General features: G+C 38.3%; 1 protein-coding gene across 1 annotated transcript; it reads left to right on the top strand.

The window, feature by feature from the left end:
• Positions 1 to 12,803, top strand: LOC136389554 (cysteine-rich secretory protein 2-like). The gene is made up of 7 exons (XM_066361393.1): positions 1 to 71; positions 1,482 to 1,598; positions 2,991 to 3,078; positions 6,510 to 6,655; positions 7,083 to 7,180; positions 9,999 to 10,087; positions 12,676 to 12,803. The coding sequence occupies exons 1-7, from the start codon at positions 3 to 5 to the stop codon at positions 12,801 to 12,803; spliced, it is 735 nt and encodes a 244-aa protein (XP_066217490.1). The 5' UTR covers positions 1 to 2.
• Positions 12,804 to 21,732: the final 8,929 nt, after the last annotated feature.

A 21,732-nucleotide genomic window follows, 5' to 3' on the forward strand; every position in this document is an offset into this window, starting at 1 on the left:
CGATGGCTTTACTCCCAGTGGTGCTGTTTCTGGCTGCTGTGCTGTTGCCACCTTTACCTGCAGAAGGAAAGGTAATGGTAGACGGGAAGATCCTTCCAGAGCTAGCCAGGCAACTATGTGGCAGTGGAAAGGTCAAGGGTGTCTGGTACATCGCAGAGTACTAACTGGTCCCTCAGGGCACCTGACGCAATTATCTAGATGACAGTCTAAGGCTGTGCCATCCAGTATAGTAGCCACTAGTCACATGTGGCCACTAAATACTTGAAATATGGCTGGTCCAAAATAAGATGAATTTTAAGTATAAAATACATACCAGCTTTCAAAGACTGAGTACAATAAAATAAAGGGAAATGTTGCATTAATGGTTTTTTATATTGAATATGTAATGAAATATGTATAATATTTTAGATCATTGTAAATTTAGGCCATTAAATTGTGTAGATTTATGAAACAATTCACACACCTTATACTACAATCGGACTTAGACCCTAACACTCCCACACACAAAGATAAACCAAAAATATCGGCATCTGCTTTGCTACCTTGATTATATTTCTGTTATTAAAGAAAAAAGTTGAGTGCCTGACCTGTGGTGGCGCAGTGGAAAAGCATCGACCTGGAAATGCTGAGGTCGCTGGTTCGAAACCCTGGGCTTTCCTGGTCAAGGCACATATGGGAGTTGATGCTTCCAGCTCCTCCCCCCTTCTCTCTCTCTGTCTCTCTCTCCTCTCTCTCCCTCTCTGTCTCTCTCCTCTCTAAAAACAAAAAAAAAAAATGAATAAATAAAATTTAAAAAATATATTAAAGAAAAAAGTTGACAATAGTTCATTGATTGGATGGCTTTGCTCCTTCCAAACTACCTTGGACATTTGTTTAATACTGCAAATAAATTGTCTTTTGAGTGACTTCATAACCACAATAGGTAGAATGAATTTTCTAGAATTTTGAATGTCCTTTGACTAAGCCTAAACGCCTTTTCCCTGTTATGTTCTAAATACATTCTGTCTGTAAACACAGACATTGTACCATGACTGGTCACAGTTTTCTCAAAGTCTAGGATGAACCCTGAACCCCCCACCCTTATTCCCCCTGCTGCAGCATGATCAAACGTGAATGATTATGTCTTAATGTTCCTATTGTGCACCTTTGTGGTTAGAAGATAGTATCATTCACATGCCAGATTAAGAGTTGCCTGGAAGCTAGAAATAAGCATTTGTGGCCTTAAGTGATTTTTAAATTTGTCATCCCATGTACTACGTTTTCATTCTCAAAGCTTCAAATGACTTCTTTCCAGTTTGTCATAGCTTTGGCTGAGTTTCCTCGGTGATGCTTAACAACTAATATTGGCTTGAACTAAACACTCTTTAAAGTTATCTTTCCTTCCTTGAATAAACTTAGTCACTTTTATATGTTAAAAAAGAAATTCAAAAATGTTAAAAGAAAAAAAACAAAACAAAATTTCTAATTCTGTTTCTCTTTAGGATCCAGCCTTTACTGCTTTGTTAACCTCTCAAACAAAAGTCCAAAACGATATTGTAAATAAACACAATGAACTAAGGAAATCAGTCTCTCCACCTGCCAGTAACATGCTAAAGATGGTAAGAGGAAGTAATATAAGGAAAGTGGTGGGACCAAGCAGTGGGGAGAGCAGGCAGTCAGTAACTGGAATCCATTAAGAACTTTATGGCTTATAACGTTCTGCCTCCATTTTGTTGTTTCATTTGAGCTGTGTTATGGGCAAAAAAGAAATTCTGGATTTTACTTTATAATGGTTAAATAGCTTGTCAAGATTATAGAGCTACCGCCCTGGCTGGTTGGCTCAGTGGTAGAGCGTCAGCCTGGTGTGCAGGAGTCCGGGTTCGATTCCCAGCCAGGACACACAGGAGAAGCACCCATCTGCTTCTCCACACCTTCCCCTCTCCTTCCTCTCTGTCTCTCTCTTCCCCTTCCGCAGCCAAGGCTCTATTGGAGCAAAGTTGGCCTGGGCGCTGAGGATGGCTCCATGGCCTCTGCCTCAGGCACTAGAATGGCTCTGGTCTCAACAGAGCAATGCCCCAGATGGGCAGAGCATCACCCCCCTGGTGGACATGACGGGTGGATCCTGGTCAGGCGTATGCAGGAGTCTGTCTGACTGCCTCCCTGTTTCCAGCTTCAAAAAAATACAAAAAAAAAAAAAAATGATTATAGGGCTATAAAGTTGGGAAGGCAGAATCAGAGTTCAAATCTTCAGACATCACATGTAAAGTTGTTACATTTTTTTCTTCACTAACTCTCCTAGTCTAAAATAAATTTCTTTTCTTTCAGGTTGAGTGCCATTTTGGGTAAATAGCTCACTGTCCAGGGCATAGTTCCTGAAAGCTAGATATCTCCGCATGAACACAATGGGCTAATAAAATAGAATTGGGAATAATCTAGGCTAGCTTTTTACTATTGAAATATAGTTAAGATATGTCACATGTTGATCAGTATTTAGAATAGCACTAAATTACTGAAAATCTCAGGTGTAGCTGCTGTGTGATCATAACTAGTCAGATATTGTTGTATTAGACATTTTTCTCCGTAGACACATCACATGTGAACTGTTTTTGTGGAAAACCAGCACTGTAGTAGGTAATGACATATCAAACAAAAGATAGAAGACTTTTTTTAAAAAAAATTATGTATTGATTTTAGAAAGAGAGGAAGGGAGAAAGTGAAAGAGAGAGAAAGAAAAACATTAACCTAAATTTTCACTTACCCATGCCTTCACTGGTTGACTCCTGTATGTGTCCTAACTGGGGACTGAGCCTACAACCTTGGTGTTTTGGAACGATGCTCCAACAACTGATCTACCCAGCAGTTTCAAAAGATTTTTATAAGACCAGTGACAAATAGATAATATATCCACAGAAGTTTTGAGGTAGTGCAAATTAATCTATCAATCAGATTATAATGCATATGCCTTGTTGGAGTTGAACTTTTAAGAGTATTTTTTCTTTTATGACATTTAGGAATGGAGCAAAGAGGCCATGGAAAACGCCCAAAAATGGGCAGACAAGTGCACTCTAGAACATAGTAATGCAGAGGACCGAAAGACCAGTATGTAAATTAGTAAATATTTGTTGAGTAAATAAAGAAATAAAGTAAAAGTAGACAAATCAAATAGAATGGACCATTCTAGGCTGTTGTATCAAGATTGTGACTTAATGTTGCTTACACTTGTCTTTTTGAAATCAATTATACAGAGATAAGTATGACAAGTACCATTTTGTGCTTGTTGATTGTATATGTTATGCAAATTATTTCTCAAGCAGTATTTCATTTATTTCTCTCAATCAGCTCATGAGTAAAGGTCAGGTATCACCGTTTTCTAAATTTTAAAGATTTGGAAACTAGGATGTGGAAGGAATGACTTACCCAAGAACACACCTAAAGTACTGTCGTATATTGAAATATATGTATATAATCAGGCTTTCTGGTTTCTAATCCACTGCCTTTTTGTGATATTGTGTTGTATTGCTGTTTTGAAATCTATTTTGTGTTCATAAAATATATTTAAATATGTGGAATTGTTTCTGATTTTTTTCTTTAAAAATACTAAACTATTTTTAGTCAGGATGAATATTTTGGGTATGTAGAATCATTTAAAGAATGCTTGATAACAGTCAAGTATATTATATGTACTGTGTGCCCTATAATCCATAGAATAATATTAAATTAAAAAAACATACGGGACATATTTTATCAAGGATCAAAAAAACTATGAAAAGAAAAACACTTGTATGCATAAACTTTAAATACAATATTTATATACATTATCAAGCATGATATACACATAGGCAAGACCAGTTTGAACCTAATGAATAATTTACCTGTCATTTCAGTAGGACTATTATTGTTTATACTGTTGATACTAATATTATAATGCAATTATGAAGAGAGATGACCACTCAGTAGAAGATTGAAACAAATAATTTTAAAGTTCCAAGTCTACTATTATAGTCTTAGTTTCTCTCCTTTCTTATTAAAGGGGATATCCTAAATACTTTATACTCTAAGCCACCAAAATGTAAATATTAAGTGAGAGCTTAAAAAAGTAGGGTTAATTTTATGGGTTACAAGGTAATTTTGTTTAAATTATTTGTATTATTTAAGAACAATTAATGTGTGATCCACCGCTTAAAAAGTTCTAAGTAGTACACTGTTATTGACTACAGGTACGATATTGTACAGAAGACCTCTAGAACTTGCTCATCATGCCTTTCAAACTTTATGCCCTTTACTTAGAACTCCCCATTTTCCCTTCCTACCAGTCCTGGAAACCACCTTTTCACTCTTTGAGTCTGTAAATTTGAGTATTTTAAACACTTCATTTAAGTGGAGACATTCAGTAGCCATCTTTCTGCGACTGGCTTATTTAACTTGGCAAAATGTCCTCAAGCTTCATCCATGTTGTCACATGTTGTCAAATGTCTTCTTTTTTAAAGGATGAATAGTAGTCCATTGTGTATGAGTGTATACATAAAAACCACATTTTCTTTTCCATTCATCTATCCATAGACATTTAGTTGCTTCCACATCTTGACTGTTGTAAATAGTATTGTAATAAACATCAGAATGCTAATGTCTCTTTAAGATCTTTCTTTCAATTCCTTTGGATAACTATTCAGAAGCAAAATTACTGGATCATTTAGTAGCTCTACTTTTAATATTTTGAGGAGCCTCAATACTATTTTCCATGATAGCTACACCATTTTGCATTCTAATAGTGGAAAAGAATTTCACTTTCTCTACATCCTCACGGTTATTTTTTTATTTCAATAACACATTCTGATAGATGTAAGGCAATATCTCATTGTGGTTTGATTTGCATTTCTCTGATGATTAGTGGTGCTGAGCACCTTTCCATATCCCTGTTTGGCCATTTTTATATCATCTTTGAGGAAATGTCTATTCTAGTCCATTATAGTCAGAAAAGACCCTTAGTTTCTTAAGCAGCACCCAGAAATATTGAAATCTTTGGACTATTTTTTCCCTCCCCAGGGAGAGGCTAAGAACTAAGATTTTTTTTTTGGCTCACTTTGTCCTGGACCAAAAAGGGAAACAGTGGCAACTGCCAGTCGAAATCCTTGTCTCTGTTTTCATTAGCACCAGGTCTAGTGATAAGTCTTGTTAGCTTCTCAAACGGGCAAATCAGAAGCCAGTCTTTGGGCAGCCCCTGGAAATTTGAGGCATTGGATGCCCAGAACACCTTTCTTCCTCCCCAGAAAGAAGCAAGCAGCTGTGATTTTTGTCTGCTTGATCTCTGCTAAACTAGGAAGCAGATCTATGGAATCTACCAAACCAAATTGTCTTCTCTCTTCTTTGCCAGAGGGCAAGACTATGCCAAACTTATCACAGCTCCAAGACTGACAAGAAAGAGGCCAGTTCTTTGGGTAACCCTGGCAAAAGTGGAACAGTAAATGCATTGATCAGCTGAACCAAGGGGACACAGTAGCAGTTTCTACTGCCCAATCCCTCATATCCATTCCCATTCAGGTAGCTGGCCTGACACTCAGAGCTGCTAGACCAGAAAAACAGAAATCAGCCCTCTGGAGAGCCCCTTTGGAAAACTTGGGATGCTGGACACCCAAACCAAATCATTGCCTCCCATGGGAGAAACTGGAGGGTGGGAGGGCCTCTTGCTGATCACATGGCACTATGCCAAGAGTAAGGCTCCCAGCAAGTGTTTCAGTCTCCCCACAGGCTCCAGTGAGCCTGGTTTCATATTCTGCCAGGATATAAGAGCCTTTCAGTTAGCTTTCAGACTTCTGACAGGGGCGATCTGTTCAAGAACTATTGTTGGATCAGTGGGTTTGTTGAGGGCAGAAAAGTCCAGGCTTCCTACTCCACCATCTTGCTGTTGTCACTCCCTTCTAGGTCCTTCTTGCCTTAGTCTCTGGGGAGGACGTGGTCTAGTGACAACCTGATTTATTAAAGGAAGATCGAAGTTTTGAAAATTGTCATTCTTCTTGTTTCTTGTTTGGAGCTCTTAAGACTACCTATAGTGCTTTCTTTTTTTCTTTCTCAAAAATTTACATAAAATCACATTCATAAACACTTCACATAAATCCTACATTTGAAATATATCTGGTAAGGTGGGCAAGAATAGGAGAGACATGAATAAAAGTTGATCAACGCCCCTTGCAACCTTACAGTACAAAGTTGAGAGAACACGAGACATTACACACCAGAAGAATTTAGCATGAAAAAGAATCCATCTTTGTCAATGTAGAAGGAGGAAGAATTTTAAAGAATAAGGTCTTCTCAGCTTATTCAAGCTTTACCTGGTGAGGCCAGCCTCACTGTGCTAGGCAGACCTCTCTTCTCTATAGCTTTCAAGTTGATAAGGAATGGAACCACCTTCTTTATGTGCTAATCAACAGTTAGCAAGTATAGGCACCGTGAAAGGCAAGAGCCTGGTGTTTGTCTAGTTGATTCCTTTTGCCATTGCAGTTTTTTAGCTTTCTTCATGCTCCAATCTTTCATAGGTACAAGATGTGGTGAGAATCTCTACATGTCAAGTGACCCTACTGCATGGTCAGATGCAATCGAAAGCTGGTATAATGAGAGACATAATTTTATCTATGGTGTAGGACCAAAGACTTCCAGTGCAATGGTTGGACATTATACCCAGGTAAAGGGAACAAGTGAAAATACTTCTTCACATAACTTTATTATAGAAAGCATCTCCAAATTGTGAGCAACTCCAGTGTTTAATTTAGGGGAGAGAGCCTGACTAGGTACAATACAGTCCTAGCATGGGCTAGTACTTCACCTAGAGGTGTCATTTTTATTTGATGGGCTGTAAAATTCTTGGTTAGGAAGTGCATTTGGTCTCTTTTCCAACATTATAAATGAATAAAATAGTGAATGTATGTAAAAATTTAATATGTTTATAGTTTGTGACTTTGTTTCAATAATTTAAGTGTTTTCATAAAATATTGATATATGTCTACAAACTATAGTAGTAACATTTTTTTCAAGACTTCCTTTGATATTTGTTCTTCAATATTTCCCCTTTTCTTTCCGTACTCTTTATGTATTACCTTATGGCTTTGTAGGCTGTTTGGTACTCATCACACCTCGTTGGGTGTGGGATCGCCTACTGTCCCCATCAGGAGAGTCTGAAGTACTTCTACGTCTGCCACTACTGCCCTGTGTGAGTGTGCACTTCAGAGTGTAATGCCAGTAATCCCATCAGCAATTTAACGTTTTTAAATGATCATATAGGAAATGAATCCGCATATAAATATATGTGGCCCTGGCCGGTTGGCTCAGCGGTAGAGCGTCGGCCTGGCGTGCGGGGGACCCGGGTTCGATTCCCAGCCAGGGCACACAGGAGAAGCGCCCATTTGCTTCTCCACCCCTCCCCCTCTCCTTCCTCTCTGTCTCTCTCTTCCCCTCCCGCAGCCGAGGCTCCATTGGAGCAAAGATGGCCCGGGCGCTGGGGATGGCTCCTTGGCTTCTGCCCCAGGCGCTAGAGTGGCTCTGGTCGCGGCAGAGCGACGCCCCGGAGGGGCAGAGCATCACCCCCTGGTGGGCAGAGTGTCGCCCCTGGTGGGCGTGCCGGGCGGATCCCGGTCAGGCGCATGCGGGAGTCTGTCTGACTATCTCTCCCCATTTCCAGCTTCAGAAAAATACAAAAATAAATAAATAAATATATGTCAGTAAAGGAGAGGAATAAATCTTTGGAATTGATTTTTAAAGTGAGATACATTTAACTGATCAGAGAAGAGACCAAGTTCTCAGGTCCAAGTATAAAATCTGAAGCTCTCTTTCTTCAATTATATTATAAAATGATGTCTTTGCTCTCAGTTGCCTTTCCTTAAAGTGCAAGGTTATTCCATGAGCATGTGAAGTGTGCATGTCTCTGGACTTGTTATCATCAATTCCCACTAATTTCACACTCTGGGAGGGTGGAAGTTTGATGATTAAGCAAAAGGTGGTAGTGCAGTGGCAAATTGGGGATCCAAAATTGTGATGTCTGCCTTTTCTGCAAAAAAATTTCATACCTGTTTATCAAAAAGACACATTGTTACCTTTAAAAATGATTTGTTCTCTTGAATTTCAAAGGCTTTTTAAGAGATCTTGAATATAATTCAGAGTTCAGAAAAAGTTAACATCTTTGTTTCTTAGCAGTTTTCACCAAACAAACAAAAAATATAAAACAAAACAAAATGAAGAAACTCGGTAATGAACCATCCCATGCTGTCTTGATTTATAGCAGGAAACATACTATTTCATCAAGCAATTTGTTTGAAGTCATCTCAAATCAATCCTATGAATATATTAAAGATCTAATTTCATCATATGTGTTAGCTTTAATTTCTTTTTTTTTTTTTTTTTTTTTTTAATTTTTCTGAAGCTGGAAACAGGGAGAGACAGTGCTTTAATTTCTTTTAATACTTGAAATTCCCTATGACTAGAGGCAGGGGGGACCCTTGAAAACCAACTCTCCCACAGGATTTATGTCGAGATTGTAGAAAACCTGGAGATATTGATCTTCCATTTGAGAAATGTGGCCTCCAAAGTCCTGTGACCACAAGCACCTATTAAGGCTTACTAGAAAGAAATGAAAAGTTTTAGGAGAATTGATTCAAGCCCACTGCCTGCCTGGAGCGGGGAGGTTTCAGGAGCTAGGCATCTGAGGTGAGGGGTGAAGTGAGTAATAAGGGAAAGCAGAGGGGAGAGAACTTCCAGATCACTTTTATGTCTGTTGAATAATTTTTCCAAAGGCTCACACATGAATAGCTCTATTCTGTGTGGGCAGGCTGAGATTTACATGCCTTACCTTGGAACCTTAGCCCAGTTGGACTCCCATGTATTTTCAAATGAAATAAATGGCCAATAGGATAATAATCATCAGTGAGTTGCAAGTTAACCCCTGTAAGGTAATTACACCCTGGATATTGATGTTTATCAAAACTTTTTAAAACAAATGTTTCTTGTTTTGGTAAACAGAAAAATCTCTCACATACCTCTAGAAATTCACAAATTTTCCACAACTCTTCCTGCTCCACAAACACACACACCACTAACTACTTCAATGTTATTACCCCTGTCTAGAAGTAAAAAAGTTATACATACTAGAGCTTTACTCTCCCTTTTACATACCAGAGAAATTACGGTATTTTATCATCTTCTAAATGTAAATGATACTGTAACATCAAGTATTGTTTTTCATACTGCAACTGCTGCCCCCATAAGAGTTTCTCCTCTCTGTCTAGGCAATAATGTTCTACCCCTAGCCAGCACATTGGAGTGCACGGCCTTACCAACTGGACCAAGTGTACTGCGAGATAGAGTGTTGACATATACTCTGAAACTTTAAATTGTAGTTAACCCAGTTTAGTTGTTCAACCTGCAAAATTACTATTATTATTTTTTAATTCAGTGAGAGGAGGGGAGGCAGAGAAATAGACTCCTGCATGCACTCTAACTAGGATCCAACAGATAAGCCCACTGGGGGGGGGCGATACTTTGTCCATCTGGGGCATTGCTCCATTGCTCAGCAAACTCTTCTTAGCACCTGAGCTGGAGGCCATGGAGCCATCCTTAATGCCTGGGGTGAATTTGCTCCAATCAAGCTATGGCTCCAGGATGGGGGTAGAAAGAGAGAAAGAGAGAGAGAGAGAGAGAGAGAAATAAGAGGGGAGGGGTGGAGAAGCAAATGGACACTTCTCCTGTGTGCCCTGACTGGAATTGAATCCAGGACATCCACATTCTGGGCCAATGTTCTACCACTGAGCCAACTGACCAGGGCCTCAACCTGCCAAATTATAGTCAAGGAGATGGGTCAATGTGTGAAGTATTTTCTTAATTTGGAAGCTATCTTAATTACACATTGGGAATTACATTTTTTTTTCATTTTTGTTAACATATAATAACAATGTATATTTGATGACTGGTGATACCCTTGCAGTGTAAGCTAAAGAGCAGAGTGAAAAATATTTGACATTATGTATTTTAAATTTCAGTGGGAATAATCTAAGTAAAAAGAATACACCTTACCAAGAAGGAACACCCTGTGCCAGTTGCCCTGGTAACTGTGATAATGGACTATGCAGTAAGTTTGAAGTGATTATTTTGCTATTATAATAAAGAGTTGATATTTTACTATTTTTATAAATTAATCTCCTAAAGTTACCAATTTAAATAATGTCTTGATGAGAAAAAAACAGAAGTATTCCTCAACAGAATGTGTTTAAGTAAACACTTTTTACCTTTAGTAGCCTACATAATTTTTGTAATGAAAAGAATGTTACCATACCTAACATAATGAAACATCAATGGCTTTGTGACTATGCAGAGCTCATTAATATTACCGACGCATACTTCATTTCATCAAACATCACTACACAAAAGATAGTACCTTCATTTTGAAAGAATGAAAATGTGTAAATCTGTGATGTGAGATGACATAATGGCTCAGTCTAGACAGGTAAACCAAACATTAAATTTCTTTTGAGCTAATGTACTCATCATGCTGATCACCATACTTTTAGAGTATAATTGTAGTTATAGTGTTTGACTTAAGAAATGATCACCTACCTTATAATTTGATAGTAGTGTTGGGCACTTTTTAAAGACAATCCAGTCTGTATACAATTTTGAATCAGATCTCACAAACATATTGTTGCAAAAAGAGAGACTAAAATCAATGCCATATACATCATTTCTAAAGCTGTTATAGAGAGGAGTAAACATAGCTGGTGGCCTTTTATAATTGGGATACTTTTATTAAAATTATGAACAATGGTGTTGATCCATTCATTGAGATTTTTACCTTTCAAATACATTCACCTTTAGTTAGCATTCTCTCTGACTGAATTATAAAGCTATAATTCAGAATATTGATGATACCATAGCTATAAATCAACTAAAGAAGAAAAACAGTTAAAGATTTATACCTCTGCTGAACGCTCTTTGTTAAGGAGCTTGGAATTATCCTATTAGTTATAAACACTCACCTGAAAGATTTTAAACAAAAGAGTGACACGATCAGAATACTGTTTCATAAAAAACTTTCTAGCAATAGTATGGAGAAACAATTAGATGGAAGCCAGCTCGAAAAAAGTTGAAAAACGTAAGATGTAAAAAATGGGTGTCTTTACAGCATTACTGGCAAAATGAATGAAGGCAAATAGAGTTGAGAGGCAAGGAATAGAATAGCCAGTGTTTGTTACCTGTGCTGGTTGAATGTTGGTCAGAAGTAGAGGGGAGTTCAGACTGATTCAGTCCCTGGCCTAAATTACTGAGTAGTCAGAGAACCATTTCACTGAGCTTATGGAAGGGATGTAGGAAGACAAACCCCAAGAATTGTCAATGATGAGTTTAGTTTGAGGTTTGTTGACCTCTGAGGCGCATCCAAGAAGAAATATCAGAAGGAAAGGGGGCATATTATCATTGTTTTTACCTCTTAATCTTTCCATAGAAATCACTTTCTCCAGAAAGAAAAACTGTAGTCAAAGCAGTGCTGTCCAAGAGTATAAAACAATGGCAATGTTTCTTATTAGCATATGTCTTAAGTTCTCTAGTCACAAATAGCTAGTGTCTCCCACATTAGACTCTGTGGGTGTGTACAGAGATTTATTTATATTGATTTTACTCTCTTGTTAAGGGAGGAAAATAGGTCCGTTCACTTTAGAAATGTCACCAAGTTAAAAAGGCAGAGACAGACTTTCGCATGAGCCCCAATTGAGATCTACCCTACACACCCACTAAGGGGTGATGCTCTGCCCATCTGGGGCTCTTGCTCCATTGCAACTGGAGCAATCTTTTTATTATTTTTATTTTATTTTATTTTATTTTATTTTATTTTATTTTAGCGCCTGAGGCAGAGGCCATGGAGCCATCCTCAGAGCCCAGGGTCAACTTGCTCCAATTGAGCAATGGCTGCAGGAAGGAAGGAGAAGAGAGAGAGCCATGGCTGCAAGAGGGGAGAGGAAGAGAGAGAGAAGAGAGATGGGGAAGAATAGGGAAGCAGATGGGTGCTTCTCCTGTGTGCCCTGGCCGATAATCGAACCCAAGACGTCCACATGCCAGGCCAATGTTCTACCACTGAGTCAACCAGCCAAGGTCAAGTTCAAAATTTAAAAAGTGATGGTTTAGCCTGATGGCTGAGTGGTAGAGTATCGACCCAGTGTGTGGAAGTCTCAGGTTCAATTCCCAGCCAGAGCACACAGTAGAAACACCCATCTGCTTCTCCATCCCTCCCCCTCTCTTTTCTCTCTGTCTCTCTCTTCCCCTCTTGCAGCTAAGGCTCCATTGGAGCAAAGCTGGCCCAGGCACTGAGGATGGCTCCATGGACTCTGCCTCAGGCAATAGAATGGCTCAGGTGGCAATGGAGCCACGCCCCAGATGGGCAGAGCATTGCCCCCTAGTAGGCATTACAGGTGGATCCTGGTCAGGCGCATGTGGTAGTCTGTCTTCCGCTCCCTGCTTCTCATTTCAGAAAAATACAAAAAAAAAAAAATGATAGTTTAAACAATGAGCTCAACAAAGGCAACTTACATGTCCTTCAAGAAATGAAAGGCCCATCATAATGTAAGAGAGCTGACTAGTTTGTCTAATGCTACTACCCTATGCATTTTGATAAATTGTTTTGCAGCTAAGGAAAATAATAATAATGTAATTAATCTGTTTTTGCTCCAGCCAATAGTTGCCAGTATGAAGATCTCCTTAGTAACTGTGATTCCTTGAAGAAAAAAGCTGGCTGTGAACATGAATTGCTCAAGGAAAAATGCAAGGCTACTTGCCTATGTGAAAACAAAATTTACTGAAATACTCAGCATGCAATGCACAAGACTAAGTGGAGAAGGACTGTACCATTTAATCGACACATCTCAAAGGGGAAACTGTCAGCATGTTAGTTAAAGTCAAGCTAGGAATTTTTAAAGATGTATCGCCACAGGGTTTAGGTCACTAGGCTTTCAGATTGAAATGAAGAATTACATGTTCCCTGAAACAAACTTGAAAAAAAAAATGTAACATCATTGTCATTCTGACTCCATTACTTTTAACATATATAAACAATGAATTCAAAAATGAACATCGACCTTTATCTTATGGTCTTCTTTATAAACAGAAGTAATTGGCTTTTAGAATAAAGACCTTATCTAAGCAACCATATAGATGTGATTCTTATGCAGTATTTTGTAGAATTCATAACTACTCCTGTTAGAGTCAGTGTAAATAAATTAAATGATTACGTAGAACAAAATTTCTAAAATATTTGCCTAAAAAATGTGGTTATGTCTTTGGAATTAGATATAGTTTAGAAAACAATAAGAACAGAAATAGACATAGTATCTGAAAAATTTAAAAGCAAACCTACACATCATACACTTAAAGAAGCAAAACTACATTAATGAATCCACAAAGTATTCAGGAAATGTTGCTGAAAATGCATCATGTGAAGCCCCCAGTGATGTAAACAGAATCAGAAACAGGCAGATTTAGAGCCCTGGCTGGGTAGTTCAACTAGTTAGAGCATTGTCCTAATACACCAAGGTTGCGAGTTCCATGGGACATATAAGAAGCAATGTAGCCTGGCTGGTTGGCTCAGTGGTAGAGCGTCAGCCTGGCATGCAGGAGTCCCGGGTTCAATTCCCGGCCAGGGCACAGAGGAGAAGCGCCCATCTGCTTCTCCATCCCTGTTTCCGACTTCAGAAAAATACAAAAAAAATAATAATAATAATCAACCAATGTGGTCCTGACCAGTTAGCTCAGTCTGTTAAAAGCATTGTTTGGAAACAACAGGGTTGAAGGTTTGATCCCCAGTCAGTGGAACAGATGGATGCTTCCCTTTCCCCTCCCTTCTCTCTCCCTTTCTCTCTTAGTCTCTGTAAAAACCAAAAGAAATAAGCCCTGGCCAGATAGCCCAGTTGGTTGTAGTGTCGTCCTGGAGCACGAAGGTTTCCAGTTCTATTCCCGGGGCAGGACACATACAGGAGCAGCTTGTCTATCTCTCTCCCTGCCTTTCTCAAAAAGAAAAAAAAAAAAAAGAATAAACTAATGTATGCATAAATAAGTGAAACAACAAATTGATATTTCTATCTCTCTTTCTAAAATCAATAAATAAAATTTAAAAAAGAAAGATTACATCACCTCTGTCAGAATACAACAGAAGAAAAAAATAGTAGCATCACAATGGTTCATGGTTTTTCAATGTTTTATTGCACATGAGCTATTCATTACATTGATTTAACATATTCAATATTTTATGCATTATATTTTTATTAAATATTAATATAAAGTAAAAGTTTTAGATTTATAGTCAGTCTAGACAGTTGTATTTATAAATGAAATCAACGTCTTGATATTTTAATTTTGAAAATGGAGAGATGTTGGCAAAATGAAATGATTTCTTATGAAATTAGATACAGAATGGAGAAAGAGAAAAGTAGAATGAGCTGTCCTGGCCAGTTAGTTCCATCAATTAAGGGTATTATCCTGAAATAACAAGGTTGCATGTTCAATGCCCAGTCAGGGCACACATGGGAAGCAGCCAATGAATTCATGACTGAATGGAAGAGCAAATGAATGCTTCCCTTACCCCTCCCTTCTTTCTCCCTTCCTTTCTTTGTCTCTCTGAAAATAAAAAAGAAAGTAAGCCCTGGCTGGATAGCTTGGTGGGATGAGAGTCCTCCTGGAGCCAAAGGTTGCCTGTTGGGTTCCCTAGTCAGGGAACATAGAGGAGCAGCTCAACATTCCTGTCCCTCCTCCCCTGTCCTCCTCCCAAAAAGTAGAATAAACTCATTTATTGTAGTATAGTCAGTAAGTGAGAACTCAAGAATTCTTTATTTTTTTAAATGTTTATTTTATTGGTTTTAGAGACAGAAAGAGAGAGAGACAGAGAGACAGAGAGACAGGAACATCAATCTGTTTCTATATGTGCCTTGACTGGGGATTGAACAGCAATCTCTGTGCTTCGGGATGATGCTCTAACCAATCAAGGTATCTGAACAGGGCAAAAGAGTTTAAAGATTTTATTAAAAGCTGATAAATCCCCTAGAGAAACAGCAAATAATACAGAATTAAAGACACTATAAAAACTTAAGTACAAAAGTAACTTAAAATAAAAAGTAAAAACCTTCATATGCCATAACGTTATTTTAAAGAGCAAAGAAAATGCGTTATGAAAATGAAGCAAATATGTAATGCACATAATAATTTTAATGTAAAATAATATAATATGATATGGTTGAAAAAACATATCAGTTGCTGTGAACTAGCACAACTTGTAATTGTCAGGTCCTGAGTGAGAATGGTGCGGAATGAAGAAATAAACTCAGAGAGAAAAAGGATGGGATCATCTCTGCAAGCTGATATTAAGCCAGAGCAAAAGCAAAGCCCCTAGTCTGCTTTATTATATAGTGCAGAACCATATGCAAATAAGGAAGTCTCTGATACAAAGTCACACATCTGAGACATAAACGGGAATCCTCCTAAGAGTGCACCACTCCCCACCATGCAACGGTCAAAGGTGTGGGAAAATCTTAGTATTAGAAAGGTGTAGGGAAGATCTTAGTCTTAAAAGAGTGTGGGGAAGAGCTTAGTCTTAAACTAACTAAGCCTTAGCCTATAAAAGCTTTGTCAGTTTACAGCCTGTCTCCCACAATCAGTCATATCAATAGATATGAATGGGCTTAAATCAATTACTTTAAAATTTTCAATTTGGCACAAAATAAAACCAAGCTATATATCTTATGAAAGAGTCATTTAAAAAGACTAAAAGTAAAAGAATTAGCAAAGGTATGTCATGGAAATATAAAACATAAGAAAACAGGGACAATGACTGTGATATCAAACTAGAAAGAATTCAAGCCAAAATACATAAAGTATGAAACTCTTTGTAGTGCCTGAAGATGCAACTCACCATATGAAAGTTATAAACACCTGTGCACAAAATAACATTAAAGCTATCTTATGAAAACTGTAGGTGATGCACAGAGACATAAACAGAACAATAATATAGGAGACTAACATGCAACTCTCAAGAAAGATCAAGTGGATAAAAAGTCAGAATATAGAAGACATAAAAATTTGCTTACACAGTGTAAAGCCAGTAGCCACGGCCACCATCATAGCCGCTTGGCCCGTGCAGGTTCGCATTTGATTCAGACAGACAGTAATGAAACAATGGAGCCAAGAACTAGAGGGCCATTAGCTTTAATCCGAGCTTGCACCTGGCGGGCAAGAAATATACACAGGGGGAAAACACTTCCCTTTCCATTGAGGGCTCCCAAAGCCACTGACTTATCTGAGTTTCCTGGAATCAAAGGTTTCTGCCACACCAGCCTTATTTACCTCTGTTCCCCATCTCCTTCTCTCTGCACAAACTGTCTTCTCCTTCAGCAGTTCACCATCTTGGTTGCTTCTCCTCTCCTGCAGGTGGCCTTTCTCTGCTCTCCTCCAGCATGGGTTCCTCTGACCCATTTTATAGTGTAGAAATCAAAACCTTTAATCCAATATACAAATAAGGAAGCCTCTGATACAAAGTCACTTATCTGAGGGATAAATGGGATTTCTCATGAGAGTGCACCACCCCACATCATGCAACAGTCAAGAGTGTGGGGAAAAGCTTAGTCTTAAAACTGTAAGCCTTAGGTTATAAAGATCTTGCCTGTTTACAGGCACACCCTACACCCAATGCAAACTATAAGTGAGCAAACATATACATCATATTTGCAAACTTATTTGACCAACAGACAGTAATAATCTTACACTTTCTTCTCAAGTACATAAAACGTTTTTTAAAATTGATCAATTATTAGATCACAGATATGTTTCATAAAATAGAAATATAAAATATATTTATCATTTATTGAAACCATACATTATAAACAAAATTAAAACTGAAAAAAGCCTTTCTACCTGGAAATTTAAAAATTCTTTATTAAACAAGTCTTGGATAACAGAAGAAATACAAATACAAGACAAGATTGCTATAAAAAAATGACAAAATATCTACTTAATGTGTAGAACACTCTTAGGTAGTGATAAAAAATCATTGGCTTAAAAATTTTTATCAAAATATTAAAATAAGTTAATTAAATCTTCAATTCAAAAATATGGAAAAAGGACAGTAGAATAGCTCTAAAGAAGAAAAAAATAGTCATAAACAAATTAATGAGGTAGAGATAAGAATATCAATAGATATAATAAATAAATAAAAATTCTGTTTTATAATTAACAAAATAGACAAATGACTAGATAGCTTAATAAAGGGAAAAAATAATAAAACCAAAAATTTTACATAATAAGATGACAAGGAAGAAACAGCTATTAAAATAGAAGAAATAAGAAGAAAGAGAGAGAGGTGGTAGGAACTATTAAAACCTCCATGCAAATATATTTGGACACCTAAATTAAAAAATATCTTTTTAGGAAAATAGAAATGCAAAATTGACTCTATTGGAGAGAGATTAAACTGTCCATTGTCTATATAGAAAAAACTATAAAAGAACAATCACCTCTCCAGAAAAGAAAAAAAAAATGTGTGTGTGTATGTTTATGTAATACTGTATAATAAATAGGCTAAGAACATGAATAAATAATTCACAAAAATATATTAAAATGGTCACTAAACATATTTTTTACTTTACTCATAATAAAATTGTTCAGTTTACAGCATATTAAAAGTGGAGGTATGGAGTGGTAGTTGAATTTCTAAAATAAAAATTTGGGAATCATTATTGCATAGAATGGATGATACTTAAAGTCATGATACTATGTCAAATTCTTAGAGGGTGAGTAAAGTAATATGTTAAATCCCAGAACATGTTGAAGCTTGTGAATATAAGATGCAAAAAGCCACCAAAAATGTCAAAAGTTACTCTTAATTTAATTTTATATATTTATTTTTTTATATTTTTCAGAAGTGAGAAGCGAGGAAGTGGAGAGACAGACTCCAGCATGCGCCTGAGCAGGATCCACCTGGCATGCCCACCAGGGGGTGATGCTCTGCCCATCTGGGGTGTTGCTCCATTGCAACTGAAGCCACTGCCCAGGCCAACTTTGCACCAATGGAGCCTTGGCTGCGGGAGGTGAAGAGAAAGATAGAAAGGAGAGGGGGGAGGGGAGATAAGCAGATGGGTGCTTCTCCTGTGTGCCTGGCCGGGAATCGAATCTGGGACCTCCACACGCCAGGCCGATGCTCTACCACTGAGTCAATCAGCCAGGGCAAAAGTTACTCTTACTTTTAATTTTTTTTCTAACAAAGAGATGAATGTCTCTGCAGCTTAGCAGTATTATCGCAAAGAAGAAAATAATTTAATCTGTGACAAAATAGTTACAAATCATCTACATGCCTGGAAAATATTGAAAAATGTTTCAAGTCATCATGGAATAACTGTCAATTAACTTGAAAAATAATGTAGGAGAGCAATGTATAGTGACTAACATGTAACAAATGGAAGAGTCAAAGATGTCTTTAAAGTTTGATATTAATCTGTAGGAAATATCTATAATTTAAAATATTTTATTTATTAGCATTCTTGAACCATAGCTTCATATGTAAAACAGAGTAATACATACCCACACTTCAAAAAGGAGTAATAAACTAAAAGTGTTTCTCTTTTTGATTGTATATTTATATAAATAAAGATTGATACCATTTTACAAAACAACATATGTGTGTGCCCATAATTCATCTAGACATTCAGCAGAATTTTACTAAATTCTTACTAAAACATGGGAGCTATTGGCAAATATAACACATACTTGAAACAGGTTGAAAAAATCTGACTAGAGGGAAAATGGCAATCTATAGTTCTCTGTGCTATGATAAATTTGCTCAGCACAAGATTCGGATCTGTTTTTTTGTTTTGTTTTGTTTTGTTTTTTACAAAGACAGAGAGTCAGAGAGAGGGAAAGATAGGGACAGACAGAGAGAGATGCGAAGCATCAATCATTAGTTTTTCGTTGCGACACCTTAGTTGTTCATTGATTGCTATCTCATATATGCCTTGACCGCGGGCCTTCAGCAGACCAAGTAACCCCTTGCTCAAGCCAGTGATCTTGGGTCCAAGCTGGTGAGCTTTCCTCAAACCAGATGAGCCCACGCTCAAGCTGGAGACCTTTGGGTCTTGAACCTGTGTCCTCCGCATCCCAGTCTGATGCTCTATCCACTGCACCACTGCCTGGTTAGGCAAGATTCTGATCTTGACTGGATGCTATTAATACAACCAATAATTTCTATATTAGCAAGCAATTAGGCTGTGCATTGGGTCAGCAGTGAGCAACCTCTCAGAAACTTGTAAATAAACTTTAATTTCTTAGTTAAACCAAGTGATGGTATCTACTTTTTTATTGACTTTATTGGGGTGATATCAGTTCATAAAACCATAGAGGTTTCAAGCACACAACTCAACAAAACATCAGCTTCACATCACATCATGTGCTCATTGCCCAAAGTCTTTTTCCATCCCTATTTACCCCCCTATCCCCACCGCCACCCCCCCATCCCCCTCTTTCTCTGGCTGTCACCATACTGTTGTCTGTATCTATGTGTTATATATATAAAATCCATATATATATATATATATATATATATGAATTCTTTTTGCTTAATCTCCTACCTTCTTTTATTCAGTTCCCCAAAACTCATCCCCTCTGACAGCTGTTTTTTTTACGTTTATTTTGTTCATTACATTCCACTTATAAGTGAGAGAATATGTTGTCTTTCTCTGACTGATTTATTTCACTTAGCATAATAATCTCCAGGTTCATCTATGGTGTCACAAATGGTAAGATTTTCTTCCTTTTTTACAGTCTAGTAATATTCCATTGTAAAAATAAACTACAGATTGTTTATCCACTCACCTACTGGTGGGCACTTGGTGGTTTCCTAATCTTGGCTATTGTAATTAAGCTGCAATGGACATAAGGCTGCATATACTCTTTTGAAGTAGTGTTTCAGGTTTATTAGGATATATTTCCAGAAGTGAGATCACTGGGTCAAAAGGTAGTTCCATTTTTAAGTTTTTAAAGAAACTTCATACAGTTTTTCACAGTGGCTATAGCAGCCTGAATTTCCAGAAATAGTGCACAATGTTTTTCTTTTCTCCACATCCTTGCCAGAAGTTGTTGTTTGTTGGTTATTAATGATAGCTCTAGATTCAGGTTAGATGCAAGAGCCAGCTCAGCAGGGCAGAGCCACTGGGGTCAGGACAGATCAAAAGAGTCTCCCATTGAGGGTGTTGCCAGTTGAGCCTGCAAGAGGGGAGGCAAGCACTTTCTCTTGGTCTCACACAATAGCTTCTGAGGGAGATGCACTCTGAATGTCCCAGCTCTGAGCAGCACTAGCCCTCCCCAACAAAGCTGAACTCAGCAGGGAAGGACCACAGGGGTTAGGGAGGACAGATAAAAATAGTCTTCCTTTGGGGTTGGAACCAATAAGCCTGTATGAGACAGCAGTCACTTCTGACCCTTCCTGGACAAGAGCTTCTGAGGGTGATGTGCCCCAAAGGTCCCAGCTCTGAGCGGCTCTCTGATAACCCCATGGAGCTGAGCACAGCAGAGTAAGGCCTCAAGATGCCCAAAAGGCAGGTTAAATGAGTCTCCCATTGGGGGTATAGCTTTGGCTGAGCTCATAAAGGTGAACCCCCTCCCCCCATGGTGTAGCCACACAACCCAGCATCCACCCATCAGATTCCTGAACAAAACCATCTCTGGGAGACACACTCCAAAAGTCCCAGCTCCAGGCAGCACTCTGATCCCCCTGTTGGACTGAACTCAGCTGGGCAGGGCCACAAGGAGTGGAAAGGCAGGCCAAGTGATTTAATAAGTGTGTGTGGGAGGGTGTTGGTTGTACATGAAAGGTCCCTGCTGGCTGCAGCCAACAGACCCCTCTGCAGGACCCAAGCACAGCAGAATGGTATCACCAGTAGTTGAAGGACTGGGCAGTGCACTCTTCAGGCTGGTGCCATAACAATAGGACTGGTTGACCTTGGGAGGATGGCATCTGGTTCTCTAGCAAACTCCCTTCTCTCCCAGGCATCCTGAATCCCCACTGATTTTCACCCCCAGATGCTATGCAGTCTCCTCTTCCTGTCTCTGCTGTTCTGGGGCAGGAGGAATCCCTGCATGGGGTTGAGAGCTGACGCTTCTGGGGCAGGGAGTCTTGCAGCTGAGATATCCCTCTGGCTTTTCAGCCATGCCTGTGGGTGTGGCAGCCCTTTCTGTGTCTCTGCCCTTCTTAATCGGTCCCTATGTGGCTTCTTCTGTAAATCCTTGGTTATCATATTTCAATTGAGATAGCCTTCCGTTTGTTATTCAGGTTTATTGCTCTATAATTTAGATGCAAATCTGGTTTGATGCTGGGAACAGATAAATGTTGCTTATACCTACTCTCCAGCCATCTTGGAATCATTATAAACTTCCAATGAAATATTTAGAAAGCCCAAAATTCCCGGCAAGCTAACCTAGATTTACTCTGCTAGAGATAAGATTGGAATGTGATTGCAATTTATTGAACAAAAACTTAATATGAAAATACTATTAGACAGGGCAGGTCACTATAAGGCAGTGGCCCTTAAAGAGTCATTCCTCATCCAGTAGCATCAACATCACCTGGCAACTTGTTAAAATACACTGAATCAGAAACTGGGGTGAGACCCAGAAATCTGCGTTTTAACATGTCCCCCGCTCAAGTGCTCCAAAGTTCCCAACCAACTGTCCAATGGGGTGGACAGGGAAGGCAGAAAA

Source organism: Saccopteryx leptura, chromosome 1 (assembly GCF_036850995.1).
Source record: "Saccopteryx leptura isolate mSacLep1 chromosome 1, mSacLep1_pri_phased_curated, whole genome shotgun sequence".
Classification (NCBI taxonomy): Eukaryota; Metazoa; Chordata; class Mammalia; order Chiroptera; family Emballonuridae; genus Saccopteryx; species Saccopteryx leptura.